Source organism: Rhinatrema bivittatum, chromosome 13 (assembly GCF_901001135.1).
Source record: "Rhinatrema bivittatum chromosome 13, aRhiBiv1.1, whole genome shotgun sequence".
Taxonomy (NCBI): Eukaryota; Metazoa; Chordata; class Amphibia; order Gymnophiona; family Rhinatrematidae; genus Rhinatrema; species Rhinatrema bivittatum.
The window spans coordinates 53,421,636-53,444,626 of NC_042627.1; the positions used below are offsets into that span (position 1 = coordinate 53,421,636).

A 22,991-nucleotide genomic window follows, 5' to 3' on the forward strand; every position below is an offset into this window, starting at 1 on the left:
AAGTGTTTATAAGCCTTTATATTTAAGTTCTTATAATACTGTAAATAATAGTTCTTACCGTTAAGTTCCTTTAGACTTTCCTCCACCCTGTTTTATTGTAGCTTCAGAGTTTTTTTCATTACACTTGTTACAGTTCTGTTTAGTTATTTATTTTACACCCCCTTGTTTAATGTAAACCAGCATGATGTGATACTAATCTTGAACGCCAGTATAGAAAAACGCTAAATAAATAAATAATAAGCAAGCCAATTTTTTGGGAGGGTATAGCCCATACAAAGTGGTGAACACGCCTTCTAAATAAAGAAAATACAAACCCAAATAAATGGTATAAACTTTTTTAAAAAGCCTCTTTCATACTGTGAGTTGAGTGTGCATCAATATGAATGTAGTAAAACCGAGGTCCACTAAAAGATGTGCACCAGTAAAACTAAATAACAGATAAGACTCCCAATAACGAGAAGAACACAAATGTGCCTTAACTCTTTTTTTTTCTTTTTTTCTAATTTTATCTTTAAGTTTTCATTTAATACAGTGAAACATAAGGAAATACTAGTTTGCAGACAGTAACAAAAAAGATTGCTAAATTGCAGTAATAAAGAAGGAAAAATGAGCCCTGCAAAACATTTGTCTAAACAGATAATAAGGAGAATATAATTTTTAGGAAAACACATAACCAAGAAATAGACCTAAGATAATGAGTATCATTCAATTTCACAAAGCTTATTTATCCTCCCCCTCTAGCTAACACTCCAGCCCCCTCTCTCCACTCTCTTATTAGCTATGAAAGTCTCCAGGTGCATGGGATCTATGAAAATAAACCTATTGGACTGAAAACTAATACCTACGAGGACGTTTTAAGAAGAAAGAGGCCCCTAGAGCCCACACCTTACTTTTCAGAGAGAGGAAATGTTTCCTTCGAGCTTGTGTAGCACGAGAGACATCAGGAAATACAGAGATCTTTTGCCTGCAAAAAGAAAAATCCTTATTACTAAACTGTTTGGGGGAAAAAAGTAAATCCCTGTCTTGTTCAGCAAAGAACGAGACAATTAAAGTGGCCCTATTAGATACAGCATCTCTTTCAGTTATTATTTTTAAACATTTCAGTTGATGGCAATAGCCTAGTACGTGAAAAATTAACAAATCGCAAGTTCCTAGCTTTAAACAGATTCTAGGTCATTATGCATAGACAGACTATGCTTAATATGAGCTAATCCAGCTTTTTGTAGTAGTGGAACCTGAGAGTTCAGAGCAGACAGTGATTTTTTTTCAAGGTCTTCCAGTCTCTCTTCCCATGTGCCTCGAAGGTGGATCCAGATTTTTCTGCAAAAGAGCAGAGCTGTGGGATTGACTGAGACAGATTTTGATCGAGCTTAGCAATTAGCCTCCAAAAACCTGAAAGGGTAACATTTAAGAGGCTCTGAGATAACTTCTCCAGAGCCAGAGGTCATAGAGATAGCCGTTGGTAGTTGGAAGCATTCAGAAACAAGAGGAGGTGTTGCAGGTACCGCAGTAGCCAACACGGGAGGCATAACCCCATGACTAGCTCTTCCGCTACTGCTTCTTCCCCACAAAGAGATTCTGGATCTACCAGAGGCCTCTCATCGCAGAGGGAAAGTACCTGCTGGATAGGGAGGTGCTCGCTAATGCCAGGACTCGGAGGCTCCCGAAAGTGATTTCCCACTACAGTCACTAATTGGAAACTCACCTATTCTCTGCAGATGGTTGTCCATGGGGGCCATGAACCACAGCAGACGCAGGGGTTGAGGTGTAAATATTACATTCCCTCTTCCAGGGCCTATTTGTGTGCAGCTTTGGCAGCGCGCCGGTGGTTGCACGCCGCAGCACCCGGGTTTTAACAGAGCAGTTATGGCCTTCTTAGATGACGTCACCATCAGTGTCACAGGATGCAACCAGGCTAGCAAAGACTCCACACGGTCGATGACACCTGGCACTCCTCAATCTTTGCAACACTCTCCTCTTAAGTATTTTCTAAATGTCAGATAATTCTGATGCACTCTAGTTTCAATAGATACCTGGAAACTTTGGATTTCTGATCACCCTGAGATTGTCACGGGTTAGTGTGAGTGGTGGGATTAGGGATGTTAGGCATAAACATTTTCCTCTCTCTCATACAAACACTAACAAACTCATATGCTCCAAGTCACGCTTTCTTTCACACTCGCATGCTCACTCACATTCACTCCTATCATTCTCCCACACACATACATACACTTTCTCTCTAACACCCTTGCACTCTCTGACACACCCTTGCTTACTCACACTCTTCTCTCATTCCCCACCACAGCCCCTCTAACACTCACACATGCTCATTCTCTCACATTGGCACACACTCATATGTAAAAACATAAGAAATTTCCATACTGGATCAGACCAAGAGTCCATCAAGCCCAGTATCCTGTTTCCAACAGTGGCCAATCCAGGCTACAAGTACCCGGCAAGTACCCAAACTCTAAGTAGATCCCATGCTACCGATGCCAGTAATAGCAGTGGCTATTCCCTAAGACAGCTTGATTAATAGCAGATAATGGACTTCTCCTCCAATAATTTATCCAAACGTTTTTTAAACCCAGTTACACTAACTGCACGAACCACATCCTCTGGCAACAAATTCCAGAGATTAATGGTGCATTGAGTGAAAAAGAACTTTCTCCAATTAGTTTTAAATGTGCTACATGCTAACTTCGAGTGCCCCCTAGTCTTTCTATTATCTGAAAGAGTAAATAACCAATTCACATTTACCCATTCTAGACCTCTCATGATTTTAAAGACCACTGTCATATCCCCCTCAGCCGTCTCTTCTCCAAGCTGAACAGGTATACATTCTCGATCTATCTCTTTCTGTTTAACGACACTCACTCATTTTCCCCCTCCTCTGAAACCCACTAACAGAAGTAGCAGCAGCCTCCTCCTTTGGGCCATGCAGCTGATGGGACTCCTTTTTCTTTTGGCCCAATGGGCCATTGCAGCTCCTGCTTCTTCTTGGGCTGAGCTGGCAGATCCAGGGATGACAGCAACCCCCTCCTTCTGATGCGCTTGTAGACACTGTGATTGCTCCTCCTCCTTCCCCCCCCCTATTCATGGGCCCACACGACACAACTTCCTCTTCCAGGGCCTATGTGGGCCGCTGCAGTACCCAGCGTTTTTCTGGCATTTCCTTTAGGATTCCTGAGTCTTCTGGTCAAACCTGGACAGTTCCCAGATATAAATCCAAAAAAGGTACAGGCAAATGAGACTATACAATGAACCATTCAAAAAGTTAAAAATCTTCAACAATTTAAATAATTACAATTCCACAGGATGTCATTCAAAGGAGGAAAAAAGACCTCAGAGCCTCTATACCTGTTCTCAACGGAACAAGATGGTATTCAAGAGGTTGTGCCAACCATAGGTCTTAAAAAAAACCTCCATTAGATGACCTAGGGGTTAAAGGGGCTCTTAGGGAAGATAAGGCCATTGCAGAAAGACTAAATGAAATCTGTGCTTCCGTGTTTACTAATAAGGATGTTGGGGAGATACCAGTTCCGGAGATGGTTTTCAGGGGTGATGAGTCAGACGAACTGAACGAAATCACTGTGAACCTGGAAGATGTAGTAGGCCAGATTGACAAACTAAAGAGTAGCAAATCACCTGGACCGGATGGTATGCATCCTAGGGGTACTAAAGGAACTAAAAAATGAAATTTCTGATCTATTAGTTAACATTTGTAACCTATCATTAAAATCATCCATTGTACCTGAAGACTGGAGGGTGGTCAATGTAACCCCAATATTTAAAAAAGGCTCCAGGGGCGATCCAGGTAGCTATAGACCAGTGAGCCTGACTTCAGTATTGGGAAAAATAGTGGAAACTATTCTCAAGATCAAAATCGTAGAGCATATAGAAATACATGGTTTAATGGAACACAGTCAACAAGGATTTACCCAAGGGAAGTCTTGCCTAAGAAATCTGCTTCGTTTTTTTGAAGGTGTTAATAAACATGTGGATAAAGGTGAACCGGTAGGTGAAGTGTATTTGGATTTTCAGAAGGTGTTTGACAAAGTCCCTCATGAGAGGCTTCTAAGAAAACTAAAAAGTCATGGGATAGGCGGGGATGTCCTTTCGTAGATTACAAACTGGTTAAAAGACAGGAGAAAGAGAGTAGGATTAAATGGTCAGTTTTCTCAGTGGAAAAGGATAAACAATGGACTGCCTCAGGGATCTGTACTTGGACCGGTGCTTTTCAATATATATATAACTTTGTCAAACGCCTTCTGAAAATCCAAATATATATATATATATATATGATCTGGAAAGGAATACGACGAGTGAGGTTATCAAATTTGTGGATGATACAAAATTATTCAGAGTAGTTAAATCACAAGTGGATTGTGATACATTACAGGAGGACCATGTGAGACTTGAAGATTGGGCATCCAAATGGCAGATGAAATTTAATGTGGACAAGTGCAAGGTGTTGCATCTAGGGAAAAAGAACCCTTGCTGATGTTAGGTTCCATATTAGGAGCTACCACCCAGGAAAAAGATCTAGGCATCATAGTGGATAATACTTTAAAATCGTCAGTTTAGTGTGCTGCAGCAGTCAAAAAAGCAAACAGAATGTTAGGAATTATTAGGAAGGGAATGGTTAATAAAATGGAAAATGTCATAATGCCTCTATATCGCTTCATGGTGAGACCGCACCTTGAATTCTGTGTACAATTCTGGTCGCTACATCTCAAAAAAGATATAGTTGCGATGGAGAAGGTACAGAGAAGGGCAATCAAAATGATAAAGGGGATGGAACAACTCCCTTATGAGGAAAGGCTGAAGAGGTTAGGGCTGTTCAGCTTGGAGAAGAGATGGCTGAGGGGGGATATGATAGACCTTTCATTCTTAAAGACCTCTTGAACGAGTAGATGTGAATCTGTTGTTTATACTTTTGAATAATAGAAGGACTAGGGGGAATTCCATGAAGTTAGCAAGTAGCACATTTAAAACTAATTGGAGAAACTGCTTTTTCACTCAACGCACAATAAAGCTCTGGAATTTGTTGCCAGAGGATGTGATTAGTGTAGCTGGGTTCAAAAAAGGTTTAGATAAGTACTTAGAGGAAAAGTCCATTACCTGCTATTAATCAAGTTTACTTAGTTAATAGCCACTTATATTAAGTGCATCAGTAGCATGGGATCTTCTTGGTGTTTGGGTAATTGCCAGGTTCTTGTAGCCTGCTTTGGCCTCTGTTGGAAACAGGATGCTGGGCTTGATGGACCCTTGGTCTGACCCAGCTTGGCAATTTCTTATGTTTCTTATTAACTTTTTATTATGTTCAACATTTTTTTCTTTATATTTATTACTGATTTATATCTAAAAAAAATTTTGGGAATTCAACACTGTTACTAGAGTTGAAAACAGTGAAAACCTCACATATTTGGTGAAAAATTCAATATTGCAAAGATTATAATGAAAATAATTCTCTCATATGTAATGTCCAACAGCAGATCTAAAAAATAGGTTTCACTTATCTGAATCTTGACGTTTGGTATGTTAATCTTCAAATTAAACATAACTCTGGTCCATGTTGAGTTTAGCAAACAATCCACAAGGTGGCTAAACAGAAGCTTGTGCCGACCCAAAAAAGATCACAGACTCTTGTCTGACAATTTCCTTTTGTTTACTAAACTCAACATGGACCAGAGTTATGTTTAATTTGAAGATTAACATACCAAACATCAAGATTCAGATAAGTGAAACCTATTTTTTAGATCTGCTGTTGGACATTACATATGAGAGAATTATTTTCATTATAATCTTTGCAATATTGAATTTTTCACCAAATATGTGAGGTTTTCACTGTTTTCAACTCTAGTAACTATTGAATTCTCAAAAACTTTTTTAGATATAAATAAAAAAAATGTTGAACATAATAAAAAGTTAATAAGGTGGTTGGAGGTTTTAAGACCTATGATTGGCACAACCTCTTGAATACCATTTTGTTCCATTGAGAACAGGTATAGAGGCTCTGAGGTCTTTTTTCCTCCTTTGGATGACATCCTGTGGAATTGTAATTATTTAAATTGTTGAAGATTTTGATGTGAGGTCTTTTCACTTTTTGAACAGTTCCCAGATATGCCAAGTACTAGGAGCTGCCAAAGAGAGAATGGCCTCCCAGGTAATTGGTGGAGGCCAAAACAGAATTCAGGAAAGCCAGAGATAGGCACAAAAGATTCTTAGCTACAAAGAAGTGAGAGGAAAGCCAGAAGACTATCTAACAGGTAGTAAAGCGGGCAGACTAGATGAGCCTTATGATCATATTCTGTGCTTTATGTTACTGTGCCTGGCAAGAAATAAGAGAAGTAAAGGATAAAATCAAAATGTGTACAAAGTATTGAACATGCTAACAAAATGCATGATGAGGAGTTAAGATCAGTAGAATGATCAGTTGATGTTGGATAATGGTTTCCTGTTGACGCCCAAGAGAAGCAGGACACAACTTTGTCATTACATTTGATACTGTTGGTTTCTATTATATCAAGGAATTGCAAATGTGCCTAAAATAAAGCAGTGTGAGGTCCGACAGCCATGCTAAAATGTCCTTTATTTTACCAGAGCGATGCAGTGAATTAACTGTCGTACTCTTGTTGAGCTGTGAATTCCAGCAAATTTAGAAAGTAAACTTTTCATTGAAGTGCATTCGTTCAAAGTCCCCTTCCCCAGCATAACACCACAGGGCTTTGGGTTATGTCTGTTTTTATGTGCTGAACTAGAAATCTGGTTCTGCTTTTTCTGACGTGCATGGGGCAGGCTCTAGTGCTGGTATCGGGGTAGCTGTAGTGTCATTTTCTCCTTGACACAGAAAAGAATTCATGTGTTGGAGCTCTCCCAGGAGCAAGAAATAAGCTTCTCTCTTCCAACCCCAATGGGATTATTGCCACACTCATAAATTACAAATAGTGCACATCAGTCATTGTAGCAGGTTAGTGCCTTTACTATCATAACTTGTCAAAAGGCACAACAGGCCAGTGCTGCTTTGGAAGTAAAGGGGGAGGCTTGGTTAGGTGTATCGAAGAGGTCAGGAAGCAGTGGAGGGCAAGAAGGCAGAAACTGGCCTGCGAGATCTCGGGGCATTCTCAGCTCCTCATGGCAGAACATGGGCAGGGCAGTGTCGGTGGAAAATTTAACAAGGCAAAACGGCCTGACTGCAGATTGCCCTCTTCAAGGGCATCTAAAAGTCTGTATGGGTTCCCTAGCATTCATGCACACTTTTAACCACATTAAACAAAGGTGTAGCCCAAGGAGAGAACGGCAGCACGTGTCCACTTGCTGTCTTGCCCCCACACACAGTAGTTGCAGAGTACATGGATCCTTTTAATTCGCACACATTGCGCTGGCTCCTTTTCAAAGGGGAACAGAGGTTGCTTCCCTCTGAGAACTGCTGCACCGTGCATAGGCTAAAATAAGCCATTTTACGTTGCACGCAGTGCAGGCTCCTGGAACCTGTCCCCCTTAAAATGGAATCTAATGGGAATTCCTTAGCAGTTTTCAGGCTATTTGTTTTTTAACTTTTTTTTGTGATCTTTGTTTAATTGTGTTCTTAAGGAGCAATTGCTGAGTCTTGTGTTGCACCGTTAAATCCCTCGGGTTCTGCGTGTCGATGCCCCTAATGCTCCTCAAGAAGTGGAGCTGAGTAAACAGCCTGCCCTTTGTTTTCCTCTGAAAGCTTTGGTTTCCAAGCAGCCCAGAATGTGGTGGTCTTCCTAAAGCACCTTCTGGTCGCCCCCACCTCAAAAGAGTTAAAGTGGACCCATGAAAGGTAAAGAGAAAAGCGACAAACCTGAGAGAGGGGATGGAAAAGCTCTCTTATGAAGAAAGGCTGAACAGGTTGGAGCTCTTCAGCGTGGAGAAGAGATGACTGATGAAGGTCTATAAAATAATGGGTGGGACAGATAATCAGGAAGTAGTTTGTTACCCTTTCAAATAATATTTAAAACAAGGAACATGCCATGAAACTAGCAGCCAACAAATTGTGCAGTGAGTGAAAAAATCACTTCTTCAATCCGTCTGTGGAATTTTTCCTGGTGGAAGATGTGGCCACGGCATCTAGCGTAGCTGCGTTTGAGAGGGGCTTGGACTAGTTCCTGGAGGAAAAGTCCATAAACTGTTATTAGCCAGGTAGACGTGGAGGGGGGGATACCATTGCTGTTCCTGGAAGTGAGCCACAAGGAATGGATCTACCTTTTAGAATCCATGGGCCTTTCATCTGTATTGGCCAGTGTTGGAGACAGGCTGGTGGGCTTGATGGACCTTTGGGCTTACTTAGCATTGCATATCTTATAATGAGATGTTTGATTTACCTTTTATTAGAAAAAGTGTGCCAGATAAACCTGTGAGTTCTGGAAAAGCTGCAGGTTCTCAGAGGCAGGTTGTAGGCACTCGGAGGAATCTCCATCTCTCTGTAGGGCACCAGTAGCACATTGCCCCCAGCTATCCGTTCATTGCCCCAAGATTTCCATGGTGTCTGCAGCATTTTCAGCAGCCTGCGTTTTAATCCTCTGGTATAAATAAATGCACACTCAAGTTTTTAGTGCTCCCAGGTTAAGCTTTTTATTTATTGAACACTGAAGCCCAACTAAGGCGAGCATTTTATTTTCTCTTGAGTCTGAGTGGTACAGGGAGGTAAAGGCATTGGGACAGTGTTTTTGAGTACTTTCACTTTGCAACATGATAGGTGTACGTTCTTCTACTTGTTTTTTGTACAGGTTCTTTTTAGATGAAAAATAACATGCATGGATTTGAAAATGCAATCTCTGTGTGCATTGTTGATCTCCCCGAATTAAGCATGCCCCTGGGATCACCTCTTGTAACTGTGGATAAAATCTGGGTGCTGTGTGGGGTGCCACACATACCCTTGCCGCGTCGAGGGTGGACGATCGCCAGACTGCCGGTTTACACGCATGAATCGCTCTGTATCTATGGAAGTGGCTTTGAAAACTGTCCACCCTGTGACTTGCCCGAGGTCACGAGAGGCAGTGGCAGAGGGGAGGTTTCCACGCTGCATGTCCCGGGGCCAGTGCTGTAGCTCCTAGACTGCTCTGCCTCCCTCTCCTGATGCTCTTTGTTTCCCCCCTGTTTTCAACCAATAAAACTCTAGGCGATGTGCTCAGAAAAAAGACCAGAGACACTCCTGGTTTCCTTAATCTTTATGAATTCGTCACCTCTCCATGTACAGTGGGATGTATGGACAGTCTGTTTGCTAAACATAATCTGAGACTCTTTGCTGAGCGAATGTGTTTTTGGCCGGTGTTATAGAATATGTTGGAGCCCATGAGGCTGAAAAGTTGGGGCTGACCTGCACTCTTACCTCCCCCTCTCTTCACTGCCCGCAGTTCACCAGGTAGCCGAGCGTGTCGAGGCTCTCGGCCAGTTTGTGATGAAGACGAGGAGAACCCTGAAAGGCCACGGAAACAAAGTGCTCTGCATGGACTGGTGCAAAGATAAGAGAAGAATCGTCAGCTCTTCTCAGGTGAAGAAACTTCCCAGAGCCACATTTTTAAAAGAGCTGTAGAAATGCATGAGGAGAGGCAGAATCTGAGGTAAAAGGAAGCAGACGTTTGAATGTGAGACTTGACTCACTCTGAAAATGACTCGAAGTCACAAAAGTTCAGCCTCTCTGTGCGCTGTCTTTCATTCTAATCGAATGTGGCTCCAGCAAACCCTTTTTATGGGAACGCTCTTCACGGGCTTCTGGTCCGTGAATTGCCGCAGAGTTGGAGTAGTCGAGTTGGACCTGCAGGAAATTGCAGTCTCTCTAGATTGTGATATCTTTTAGGGGACCGACAAAAAGGATGTTGCATATCATGTAGGACATGAGCTTTCAAGACCACACAGAGCTCTCATGGATACCTCTAGATCACCCACCCCCCCAGGGCTGTAACTAGGTGTGGGCGAGAGGCTCAATGCCCCTGGAACGCAGAAAATTGATTGAAAGAAAAGCGTCATCTGGCTTGGGGTAGAGAGGATGCAGATAAACTTCCCTACCCCAGGCACTACAATCCCTAATGTCAGCTCAGTGACCTCTGCTGTGAGAAGACTCGCTCTGTAACAATTTGTAGGGAGGAAAACCTCTTCCTTACAGCCTGAAGAAAAGGCCTGTGAGGTCTTGAAAGTTCATCTACCGACCTGCAGACACTGCAGTCAGTTTTTTGTCAGGTGAGGGAACCGTGTACAGATTTATTATCTTGAGGAGAAGGCATTCAAGCATTATTCTTTAGGGAGCACAACCCAGATGCACTAAGTAGCAGCCGATTCCATTCCGCCCCAATGCGCAGGTTGTGGTGAAGTCCCCAGAAGTGCATCGTCCGTTTGCGATGCAAATCTTTCCAGTGCTGGCAGTGCAGTTAAAACAAAGCTCAGCTTAAGTTTGGGTACTAGTCGTGTATATGAACAATTTACGCTGCTGATCAGTGTAAAGTCCGCTGGTGCTTTTCACCTGCAGTCTTCACATCTGTTTTGAAAAAGGGGGAAAAATTTCCCTTTGAAAGTTGGGTTGGAAAAAGCGGATGTACAGGCCTGCACCTGCTGTTTGCCTGGGGGACTTTTTTCCCAGCAAAATTCCACCTGTTAAGTAGGGGTGTGCATTCGTTTTGAACTTAAATGGAAAACGCAACTTTTTTTTTTTTTTTGACTTAAAAAAAAGATGAGGCGTAAACGATCGGATTTCCAACTTATTCAACATAGCTATGTTGAATACGTTGGAAATCGCGATTGTTGATCTAAATACAAATTTAAACCCCTCACCCTCCTTAATCTCCCCCCCCCCCAAGACTTACCAAAGCTGGCCAAAAGTTCCGTGAGGGTCCGGGAGCGACGCGTGGGGAATCACGTGACGCCGCATCACTCTGACGTGGCGCCGACGTCACGTGATTCCCCTGGGGTTCGCTCCCGGAACCCTCGTTTGGCTCAAAAGGCACTTTTGGCCAGCTTGGGGGGGTCAGGAGGCCCCCCCAAGCTGGCCAAAAGTGCCTTTTGGGCCCAACGAGGGTTCCGGGAGCGAACCCCAGGGGAATCACGCGACGCCGCGTCACTCTGACGTGACGCCGACGTCACGTGCTCCTTGCAAAGGAGTTCAGGAATGGCGTCCTGACCCCGCTGGACCACCAGGGAGTTTTGGTAAGTCTTTGGGGGGGGGGGGGGGGGGGATTAAGGCGGGTGAGGGGTTTTAAATTTTTATTTGCACATATGGACATAGACTCAACTTATGGAATTCTCCATAAGTCCATATTGACCGCAAATGGGACCCCCATTCGACTTATGGACTTATGAACTTAAACTTTTGGTCTGCACATCCCTACTGTTAAGTGCTAAAGCCTTTCTCCAGCGCCACCCTAAGGAGCTCCTCATCCCCTCTGCAGGGAGGATAGACAATTTTCAGAGCCTGTTTCCACACGGAAAATGCTGCTTTAGCCACGCAAATGCCTACATAGAGACCTGAATGGGGAAATTCATGGCCAAGCCACTTCTCACTCAGTCTGGGAGTAAACAAACCCCCTACAGCTGTCAAAACTGTCTGAAGCCTGCCCTCTCTAGGTTTATTTGAAGTATTTGCTTATCTCGGGTGAAACATGTTTACAGCAAGGAAAACATTGTAATCCCAAGTGTGCAGTATAGTACAAAAAAATGTTTTACACATGCTGAAGAGTATTTTTAATAATTACAGTGTTTCCCCTCCCAGTTTACCTGTTCTTTCTGTGCAGCTCTGAGACTAGGTGGCAGCTTTCTCCAATTGGCCCTTTTATTGTATTTTGAAAGAACTATGGGGGACCCGGTGCAGTGCCGTGTGGAGGGACGTGGGCTCAATGCCCGCCTTCGGTCTTCCGCGTCCTGGGTCAGCCAGGGCCGGGAGAAGCTGCATAGCCCTGGGGGGGGGGGGGGGGGAGGGAGGGAGTCATAGTCATCGCACAATGGCGACACCTGGTGGCCAGATTTAGAGCCCGTGGTTGCAGGGTTCCAGAAGGAACCTCTGTGCCTGGCCCCCAGCCGGTGGTTGCAATGATCAAACTAAACTTAAGTTGGGGGGGGGAATATAAAATAAGAGCTCATGGTGCCAGATCCCAGCCCTGCTTTCCACTGAGCTGGGAGCACAAAGCTCCAGGAGAAAATTGCCAAATCAAAAAAAAAAAAAAAAAGCTGTTGGGAATTTAAAAAGATAAAGATATTAACTGACAACTTTCAATTCTTAGAGAGTAAAAAAAAGGTGATTCTTAACTGACACAGTGCGCCTACCCATAAACCTGTTGTTTGTTGGCTTTTGGTCAAGTCTGCATTTCATTTGGAGCAGTCTCCCTTGAGAAGACTTTCATTTACATCATTGCTTGTGCCTTTTGCATTTCAGGATGGCAAAGTGATAGTGTGGGATGCTTTCACCACGAACAAGGTAAGTCTGTGTGTTTGTTCTGCTCTGATTGATGCTGCCTTCTGAGCTTGCAGGCAGTCTAAAAGGTCAAACCAAGCCGGAGACGATCCTACCTCGCCCTTTTAGCTAAGGATCCGAGTGCGTGCTTTGGGCTAGGAGATGAAGATCGGTGCCTTCTCGGCCTTGTGACTGAGAATGTGGATGAGATGGGAGGTTAACATCCTGTGCATGATCCCTTTGGGAACATTTTGATGTTTTGTCTATTACTAAAGGGTGGAGTAAAATCATCGCTACAAAAGGAAAAATCCCCGCCTGTCCGTAGCTGCTTTTTCCTACGGAAATGCGGTGCTGGAAATTCTGCCCTCGTGCTCAGACAGAGAGGGCGACCCTTCTCTGGGGGTCCTGCTTGTTTCAGCTCGAGGACGTACATTCCCAGGTCTGTTTCCCATTCTTCTAACAGGATGAGCGTAGGCACCGGTGTGAGGTTTCAGTGCCCGACCCTGACACTTCTCTTTTTAAACACAGACAGGCAGAATGGTGGCTCTTAGAATCCAGATTATGTTTAGCATTGTAAATGCAAACAGCATAGACCTCCTCCTCCGCTGGATTATATATGGCTGTATAGGAAGCTGGGTATTAAAGTACTGTTAACGTGCACAGCCTGATTTATGTGCGTTGTCATCCTTTTTAACACAGGCATATTAGCTCGTGAGAGATTTAATGCAAAACTATACTAATGAGATGCATAATAGCTCATTACCTATTAGCACAGCAAAAAAGTATGCATGTTTATTGCATCACAGATACATTAATACAAACCAATTTTGGGGAGGTGGGTTTGTTTTTTTTCAAATAACATCCAAGGTTAAAGTTCACATGTACTTTACCATCATCCTCATTTGCATGTCATTAACATCAGCTGTTAGTATAAGCAATAAGCCACCACAGGGTAGATATTCAAAAGTCATTTAGACGGATAACTGAAGAGTTATCCTTCTAAATGGCTTAGCCACGATATTTGGCGACTTATCTGGCTAAATTCTAGCTGGATAACCATTTATCTGGCTAGAATTTAGCTGGATATGCCTGGGGCAGGCAGTAGGTATTCTGGGGAGGAGTGGAGTTAGCTGGTGAACCTAACCCGCTAACTGTGGCCGCACTGCAGGCAGGTCTAAAGTTAGTCAGCTAACTTTTAAGATAGCTGAGTATATTCACCATGAATATGCCTGTTAGCCAGATAGGTGCATCCAGCTACCTTATCTGGCCGCTCAACGGCTGAATATGGTCCCCACTTTAACGCACTATAGTACGTTGGCCCCCATACAGCAGGGACAAATGTAATAAAATATATTGAAACAGAATGCACAAAAATGTTTGAAACTCTACTGTTAATCCAACCTTAGAAATAATGTTTGAGCCTTTCAGATTTACCTTCTGGGGCAAAATTCCTTGGGGCAGTGTTTCGTGCTAAAGACCTTATGAGTTATCCCAGTTTGTTGCAAATTAAAAAAAAAAAGGCCAATATGTTATAGCAGAGGCAGCAGTCAAGTGAATTTAATTGTCTATGGTATGGATTGGTCATTTCCATCTTTTACTTGGGCAAGGCTTGCACCAGTCACTTGGACTAGTGGATTCAGGACTGGGTAGATAAAGCATCTGCTTGGCTCAGTAGCAGTTACTGATAGGGCCTCTTAATTTATTTATTTATTTTTTATGTTGTATAGAGGTATTTTTTGGTTTTGTTCATATGCCCAAAGGTACCACATTCAGGTTGAGTTATCCCGACTGCATGTGGGCAATGTTACTGGTTGCTTTTCATGAGATCAGTTTTCGTTTTGCAAGGCTGACATTAACTGCAATACCCTGCCCAAACAAGGCCTTTCATTCAGCAACCCAAAGAAAGCTGTTTTACGATCCAGTGAGAGACCTTTTATGGGAGGGGATGCTTCTGAAGGCATCTCTGCAAATCCCAGGATCCTTCAAAGCTCAAGTACAAGTTGCACAGTTCTGCAGATATCTGCATCTGCACTGCACATCCCCATGACTCCTGACAATAGCTAACGTCCGACCATCAGCATGTAAATGTTTGAGGTTTCCTTCAATAATAAGGCTCCTGGTTTGTTGCAGGAGCATGCAGTCACCATGCCGTGTACCTGGGTAATGGCCTGTGCATACGCCCCGTCCGGATGTGCTATTGCCTGTGGGTAAGCGTTTACAGAAGCGCCAGTGACGTTTTAAATTGGAGGATTTCTCATCGGTGCTACGGTGAGAGCAGGATATTTTCACGTAATGCGAGTGAGGACAGTAAGATCTTCCGAAGGGGTGGGGGAGGGGGTTAATTCACCCCCAGTCTTTTGGCGTGCCAGAGAGTGAGTGACTGGGGAAATGCGGATTCTGCCGAACAGCAGCTAAAAAGGGTCTGTTCGGGAGATGTGTGAGCTGGTCCCAAGAATATCGGGGCACAACTCATTTCAGCAGAGACACTAAAGGCCACCCCCTACGCTGAACCCAATAGATAAAGGAAACATGACCTAACAGTACTGCAGCCCATGGGGTATCTGGATTGGTGCCAGCAGGCCACGACTCCCCAGAAACCAACCAGGTTGATGCCAGTAGGTCAGTGCCGGCCACATACTGTCCAGCAAGGTTATGTGGACCTAGGAGGCCGGAAGTTTGGGCAAGAGCCTCCTCATTAGTCTATTCGGATATATTCCAAATCTAGCTGGGTGGCTTTAAAGGGATCAAGCCAAGCGTACCCAGATAACCGTAAGTTAAAGTTATCTGAGCGAGGCGAGTTTAAAGTATATTCAGCGGGAGACTTGTCCTGGTCTTTGAGTCAAGTTATCCAGCTAAGAAAAAGAAAAAAAAAATTAGGTGCCTTTTTTTTTTTCTTCTTCTTCTTTTTGGGAGGTGTAAATCCCATTTGAAATTGGCAACTGCCTCTGTGTCTCTTGCGCAGAAAGGAGGTGGGTGGAAGAGTCCCTCTCCTCTCTTCCCAAGTCCTTAGTCCCTTCTACTTTTACTCCTACTTAAGTGTCTCTGACTGGTTCTCCAGCATGCATTAGTGTGACCAAAAGAGAGAGGATGCTTCAGGTACAAGACAGAACCCGGGAAGTGCCGTGCAGGACGCCAAGCAGTAGATACAGGGCCTCGCCAAAAGGGCCATCCGTTCCACTCCAGAGTAGTGCAAGCATTCAGGGCCGGTGCTTCCATTAGACAAGCTAGGTGGTTGCCTAGAGCGCCAGAGTTTTGGGGGCAGCAAAATCCTGCCTAAATGAGGCCCAGCGGGGTGCTGTGCTAGAGCTCATACCACCAAAAAAAAGGGAGAACTGTTCTGGAGCCACTTTCGTTGGTAGGAGGGATCGCTGTGCTTAGAGGTAAGTTGGGGGAAGGGGGTGCATGACGTAAGGTCCGTCTGTACTGGCCTGCATACAGTCATTAGTAGGAAAACTGGACTGAAGAATGCAGCTGCCTTTTTAGAAAGGCAGCTGCATGGTCTTGCTAGACACTACAAGAGACCCTCCAGTAAGGTGTGAGTGCCTTCCTGGCTGTACACTAGTTTAAAAAAAAAAAAGACAGTATTTTGCAGGCCATAGCATTGCCTGTTGTAGCACAAAGGATCCGGGTTCGAAACTCCTGTCCACAGGGATCAGTTGGACTTGAACACGCGGCTGTGGTGCACTCTGGCCCAGGAAGGGAGGGAAGATAGCTGCTGTTATGTCACTGACCCCTGCTGGCCAATAATTGGTATTGATTCTGCCCTCAGAGGAGACATCCCTACAGCTCTTAGGCTAACACGGGTCCCCTGAGCCACCCAGGAATGCCATCTGGGGAGTGGAGAGTAAGAATGGCAAGATTAAAGGAGCGAAAAATATTTTTTTGTTAAACTACCTTGGAAATCTTGCACTGCTCAGGATTTTGATTCCGACATTCATCTTGTCAAGGTCAGATTGTCCACCTTAGGATGAGCCAACAGCACAGATAGTTTCTGCTCCTGGGCACAATCCAAATGTGCTCTGCAGTTCCCAGAGGAGGATTTTGGAGCGGATTGTCCAGCAAACTGCTAATGGCTTCTTAGACTATATTCAGTCTCATCCTTGGCTGCAGTGTGCCTTCATGACTGCCCTTCAGCTCAATTTTCATAAAATACAATATGTTGTTTATTAATAGTAGGAGAAAATAAACCTAATAAGCCTAGGATTTGTTCTGTTTCACTGATATAGGAACACTACCAAATTTTCTATCTAATATCATTTCAAACCTAGCCCCAGTACAGCATTTGCATTCATTAGTGGATGCAGGGAGATTAAAAATACCACATATTTCTGCTCTGAAAGTATGTACATGTTTCAGTACACACATATATATTTCCAATGCAATTAAACACTTACTTTCTTTACCCATTTTATAAAAATACATGCATATATTTTGTGCACAAAATAAGTTACACTGTGCGAAATGATCACCTCGGGGAGTTAATTCTTCTTCTCTCCTCTTTATTCTTCTTCTTTCTTTTATTTTTTTAAAATCCAGACTGTGGGTTTTGCACCTCTACCAGCTGCTGGAGACAGAGAAATACTGAGGATTGCAGGTGGCACTCTCAGTTATGCAGCAGTGTCTGGGTTTTTTTTTTTTCTCTGCCTCCATCTGCTGGTAAGGATGCAAAACCCACTTGTCTGGACTGAACTGTGGTGTTCCAGGAACAAAACTTAGCAGGTAAGTCCCAGTTTTCCTTTATGCAAGTATGTGGAATCGCCAGCTTGTCGGTAGCTCCACCAGTTCACCCAGTCGATCTCCAGTTCATCTAGACCCTCTAGTACTTCACCCTGAACCACTACCACTTCACCCAGATCTGTGCCACCAAAAACTGTGGACAATAGACAAATTCTATTTTACTTGTGCCAGTCAGCAGGTGTAAAAGTGTAGGAATAAGTTCAGTAATGTATATGCGATTATCGCTTACAAAATAGCAACTACTGTGCGTACCTCTGTACCCCTTCCTCGAACACCCCTTTTTCTCTAGTTACAGATGTGCGTGAAACTGAAAATCCGTACATATGCCCGAGAATTATAAACTAGCATATACATGCTATTTGTACGTGTGAAACCCCTTTGAAAATTCACTTCTGTGTTAGGAAATGTTTTTATATAAGTCTAAAGCATGGCGGGGGAACCTGGTCCATACAATTCTTAACTTGAGCTGCTGTTTACTTTTTCCATGTCTTTTCTTGTGTTCTGATTTCTTCTTTTTTTGTGTTATTGCTGGGGTTTTTTGTAGTGGCCTGGACAACAAGTGTTCCGTGTACCCCCTGACCTTTGATAAGAATGAAAACATGGCTGCAAAGAAGAAGTCCGTGGCGATGCACACCAATTACCTCTCAGCGTGCAGCTTCACAAACTCCGACATGCAGGTAAAGGAAACGTTGGCCCCTGGTGGTTGAGAGAGCTCTCTAGAAGTCATAATGCCTTGCCCATTCTTTCTTTTTTTTTTTTTTTGCAAGCAACCTGCTCTTGTGCTTTGCTCAGGAGCTCGAGGCATGGAATCTCTGCCAGTTCTTCTGCCCTTGTTTTTTCTTGTGTGACACTTCCTTGCTTCCCCTCCCCCCTCGGGAAAACATTCTTATTATAGGACTAGGTCACGTGCGGGATGGTGGGAATTGCTTTGCTAAGAGCTTTCAAGGTACTGTTCATGTTCTAAATTTGCTCAGGGTTGACGTACTTAAAAACAAAAAAAACCCACTTTAATTAACTTCAATTATGGTTCATAGGGGTCAGTTTTATCATTTTAGTTTTAACACAGTGAAGGTCCATATTGTGTGGTTCAAAAAAAGAAAAAACTGGTTCTATAGATGTTAACTCATTTTTCGGCCGCCCTTCAAGATGCAGCAAAACGTCTGTAGTTGGTTCGTTAGTGCATGTAACCTCAGCCACGTTAAACAGGTGTCGCTGTGGGCGTGGTTAGGTTGGAGAGGGAGAAAACGGCAGCCATACCTCCCTCCCCTCCAATGTCCATGCATATAGCAGGGGCTGGGTACAGGGGGTGCTTTTAACATGTGCTCTTTGCCCTTGCTGATTTTCAAAGAGAGAGCAACATGGATAGTTTTCTCTTTTGAAAGCTCGCGGGAAGCGTGTGTGTGTGCTAATATCGTCGCGTGGCTTATGAGTACCCAGGCTGTTGTGAGCATTGCCACCACAGTATCGCACTGATCGGGAAGTTCTAATCCTGCGATTCACCGGTGTCCTGAGCCTTGGCTCTGCCTGCTTGACGTACGGCACCTCTACCCGTCGGGGCCTGCGGGAAGGGATTTGGCTGCCTCTCGGACATTGATCGTGCTGCTGCTATTAGAGGGGCTGAACCTTGTCACTTCCAGCACAATTCTCTGCATCGGCTGGAACTTGTCTCCTCTGCGGTGCTGCAGTCTCATTCCTCCTGTAATTTTGTAGGTTTCTTTTCTTCTCATCCCCTACCCTCAGCCCACAGCAGGATATTTGTTCCATCCTCGTAAATGCTGATGGAGTCTGCATTCAATAAACCACAGTCTGGTTCCTCCTAGAAGAATTTGAGGGAAGCTGTAGGATATTTAGAGAGATCCTCAGGTTCTAAGGCTGAAAGTTATTCTCTCCTGAGAACTGCCATGATGTGTTATGCTGAAGTAATTTTCCATCTGCTAAGGAGCAGTTCAGCCTCGCTGACACTTGGAAATTCTGCTTAGCTCTCCAGGGAGCAATATTCAAAGTAATTTTCATGGGTAAATGGGTGTTTACCTTTTGTGGGGAGAAGCCCTTTGAAAATTCCTCCTCCCCCATGCAAGGAAAAAAGGTGGTTCAGGGGTGGGCAATTCCAGTCCTCGAGGGCTGCGAACCAGTTGGGTTTTCAGGATATCTCTAATGAATATGCGTGAGCGAGATTTGCATGCACTCTACCTCAGGTGTATGCAGATATATTTCATGCATATTCATTAGTGATATCCTGCAAACCCGACTGGTTTGTGGCCCTCCAGGACTGGAATTGCCCACCCCTGTCCTAGAGTATGCACTGGGATTTCATTTGAAATGTCTGCGTGTTTTCACCATCCTCCCCCTGTACTTTACCCTGCAGGTTAGAGTCCCCAGGGCATTTTCAAAGGGAGATTCCATAAGGCATTTCCCTTTGAAAATCAGCTTGAAGAGCCACAGCTTTGAAAATTGCCCTCCCCATGGCCACTGTGGCACTGCGTGTCACCACCAGATGGCAGACAAGGTCTTCCAGTGTGAAAGCGACTGCCATGAGGCTTGGACCTGCTCCTTTTGCATTTTCTCCTTCAGTCGGAGCTTGTGTTTGCTCCCCTGGCCCCCAGCTTCCACGGTCTGCTTTTTTGAGGTTATGACGTACTTGGGTTACAGAGTGGGTCAATTTCAAAGTCTGCGGATGCTTTTTACTCTCAGACCTTTTCAAAGCCAAGGTACGTGCACAGACTTCCCCGCACAAAGGTCCACCTGCTCCTGGCACGGCGCGACTTGCATGTGTGGATTTAATGTGCACGCTTGTTGCAATGAAAACTACAGGTAAATCCAAGCTCAGCCCCCCCCCCCCCTCAAATGCATACTTTGTGCACGCAAAAGCCAGCACAGTTTCTAATAAGCCATTCATGCATATAAAACACAGTTTTATGAACGTAAATGACTTTAAAATTACCCCATAACTCCTGGCCAGATGTAACCTTGTTTTTTATAATGATCATTTGCCATTTTCCACTATGAAAATCTAAATAGGCTTGAGGCACAGTAATTTGGTATTATGGAATCAAAAATTTTGCATTGCAGTGAATGTATCTTATTTTTTCCTCTGCTAATCTCCATGTTGAAGGGAAAAAATGAGATCTCGGTTTGTTTTTATGGTTTTGATTTATTAGTGGTTGGTGGGGAGAGATGTGGGGTGGGGGATGTTGGTCAGGCATAAACTCTGCATGAGAAGTATTCGGTTCAGAGTGCGGACATGCTGGCTGCTTGTAAGTTGAACGTGTAAATGTTTATGCTTGGTTGTGCCCTTGTCCTGTTTTAGATCCTGACAGCCAGCGGAGACGGGACGTGTGCTCTCTGGGATGTAGAAAGCGGGCAGCTCCTGCAGAGCTTTCATGGGCACGGAGCTGATGTTCTGTGTCTAGACCTGGCACCCTCTGAAACAGGAAACACGTTTGTGTCTGGGGTAAGAGAGCTGACATTGTGAAACCCCTGCAGTTAAAGAACAGAAACCTGCTGATGCTCGTTAGAAGTTGGAATCGGAAGCGTCCCCGTGCTAAGAAAAATAAAGCCATCTGGCCCTGGGAGGGGACCGGCCCTGGTAGAGGGTAAAGAAGCCTGCTTTCTGGGAGCAGCAGCTGATTGTTAAAGCCCCCTCTTCTGGATGCTGCATCTCATTGTATGCAGGACGGTCACGTCAGCCATGACGTTGCTCAGACTCGCATCTGGATGGCAGTGTCGTCTCCTCCTTTCGCATAGGATAATAATTTAAACAAACCCCCAGCACTTTTGCAACTATTCCTCTGCTTGATATCAGATATGTTACACACCGAGGATCATCTGGCGGGGGGGGGGGGAGGGAAATGACGTGTCTGGGTCTCTGAGCCATCAAAGCATGCCATTCCTCCCTCTCCAGGGGGCGTGACTGGGGGGCTCAGGAGACCCTCACTGCCTCGTCTGAGATGCATCCTCTGCCAAACTCTTGGGCCAGCAGAGGCCACCTCAGTAGTGGCAGCCAACTGCCCCCCCCCCCTCCCCCACCAGGCTCCGAGTGGACCTCCTCCTTGGAACACACAGGTCCAACCCCAGCAGACAGGAACTCCAAATCCGCATGCACACTCAGAAGCCACTGGGCTGGCCTGAAAAAAGTAATAGTTTTTAAGGAAGCTATCACCCTGTCATTTTCTCTGGGTTTATTTATTTAGTTCCATTTATATGCTGCCTTTCTAAAAAAAAACAAAAAACAAAAAAAAAACCCCAAGCTATTAACAAACAGAATAAAAAAGTGAAAAATAATCATAAACAAAATTAAGTACAAAAGCAAAGAATGAAATAAAAACTTAAGAAATGTAAATAGGCATAAGCACATCCAAATAGGTAGTCAGAATAAATAGAAATAACTCAAAAACAATTCCAATCCATAAGAAAAGAGGACAATGATATAAATTAATAAATATAAATAATTGAAGGCATGTGCCAAGAATCCTTAATACCCAAGAAGGATAAAAGTGGCAGCAATGAACTGGCCATAAACTAATTCACAGAACCAGACCAAGACATTCGTCTCAAGTCGAGCTTCTTCAGACCGGGCCGTCCAGCGGATCGGGGCTACCTCATGATCCAGAACTTGTAAAATATTGTTTAGTTTTCTCCTCCAAAGGCTGTTTCTCAGTCTGTAGTAAGGAATAATATACTGAGCAGAGAGTTTTCCCCATGCTGAGCACCTTAGTATGGCCGATTTTGGATCGACAGTGCTGAAAAGCTGCACTACCAGAGGTTTGCTGGGCCCACTTAAAAACCATCCTGCTGTTCTTCCTTTCTCGTACCGCACCAAGTAATGCTGTTCAGAAGAGGGAAAGTCTGCCGTCCGACCGAACTGGCCTCTTCTCCAGAAGTTATTTGAATTTTCATAGGGAATGAGAGTGAGGTATTTTGAAACACAGAAGCAAGCAAGCTTTTTCTTTACTTCCAGGTTTTGCAGCACTTGTGGGAGGTCTCTTAGTTGCTGATTGCTGTTAATTTGGAGTTGGGAGTTTGCGTGATGAATCACATTGAGCAGCTCAGTCCTTGGTTGCATCACCTGCTCAGCTGGCTTGTGTGGCCTCGGGGATCGCTCAGGTGTTTGTGGCCCAAGCTGAGCTGACAGCAGTGGCTTTATAAAGAATTAAGTGTGACTGAAGCGACTGGGTAAGATGGCCCATTTGTACACAGATCTATCCAATTTTTTGTCTTTTTAGGGCTGTGACAAAAAGGCGATGGTGTGGGACATGAGGTCTGGCCAATGCATCCAGTCCTTTGAAACGCATGAGTCGGATATCAACAGCGTCAGGTCTGCATGCAATGCGTGGTGAAAATAACTATGATCCCACTGTTACTTTATCTCTTTTGCAGATGCATGACAAAGCCACAAAATACCGATTCCAGGCTTAGTGTGTTCTAGTGCATGTCGTGATCGTGCCGATTATACGTAAACCTGATGTGCTCCTTGTATGCCAGTGTATAATCTGCACTGGCTTGCAGCTTTACAAATTGACACGTTATGTGGGCCCGCCTTACAAAAGGTATAATGCAATGCTGTGCAGTTTTATGCTTTTCCTTAAACTCCTCCCCCCAAATATTTTGGTTCAAGTGTGGCAGAGAGGATCTAGAAAGCTAATGAGCTCCCCTGGTAGAGGGCTCCTGGGTACCGTGTGTAGATGGAAAGAAGTTCAGAGCGCTGGGTGTGGGGGGAGGTGCAAAGGGAGCAGAGATCTTTTGAGCATAGGAAAGAGGATGACACAGAAGAAAACACAGGAGTGCTGGTGGGAAGGGTGGAGAGAGAGAGAGCCTGGGAGCGCTGGTGCGGAGGGGGGGGGGGGATTTC

General features: G+C 44.3%; 1 protein-coding gene across 1 annotated transcript in view; it reads left to right on the forward strand.

The window, feature by feature from the left end:
• GNB5 (G protein subunit beta 5) overlaps positions 1 to 22,991 on the forward strand; it is a 62,473-nt gene that overhangs the window by 11,659 nt on the left and 27,823 nt on the right. Inside the window, exons 2-7 of the mRNA XM_029575144.1 lie at positions 9,384 to 9,520; positions 12,389 to 12,430; positions 14,537 to 14,613; positions 17,688 to 17,820; positions 20,451 to 20,594; positions 22,366 to 22,457. Coding sequence (XP_029431004.1) covers positions 9,384 to 9,520; positions 12,389 to 12,430; positions 14,537 to 14,613; positions 17,688 to 17,820; positions 20,451 to 20,594; positions 22,366 to 22,457 — 625 coding nt within the window. The remainder of the gene's footprint in view (positions 1 to 9,383; positions 9,521 to 12,388; positions 12,431 to 14,536; positions 14,614 to 17,687; positions 17,821 to 20,450; positions 20,595 to 22,365; positions 22,458 to 22,991) is intronic.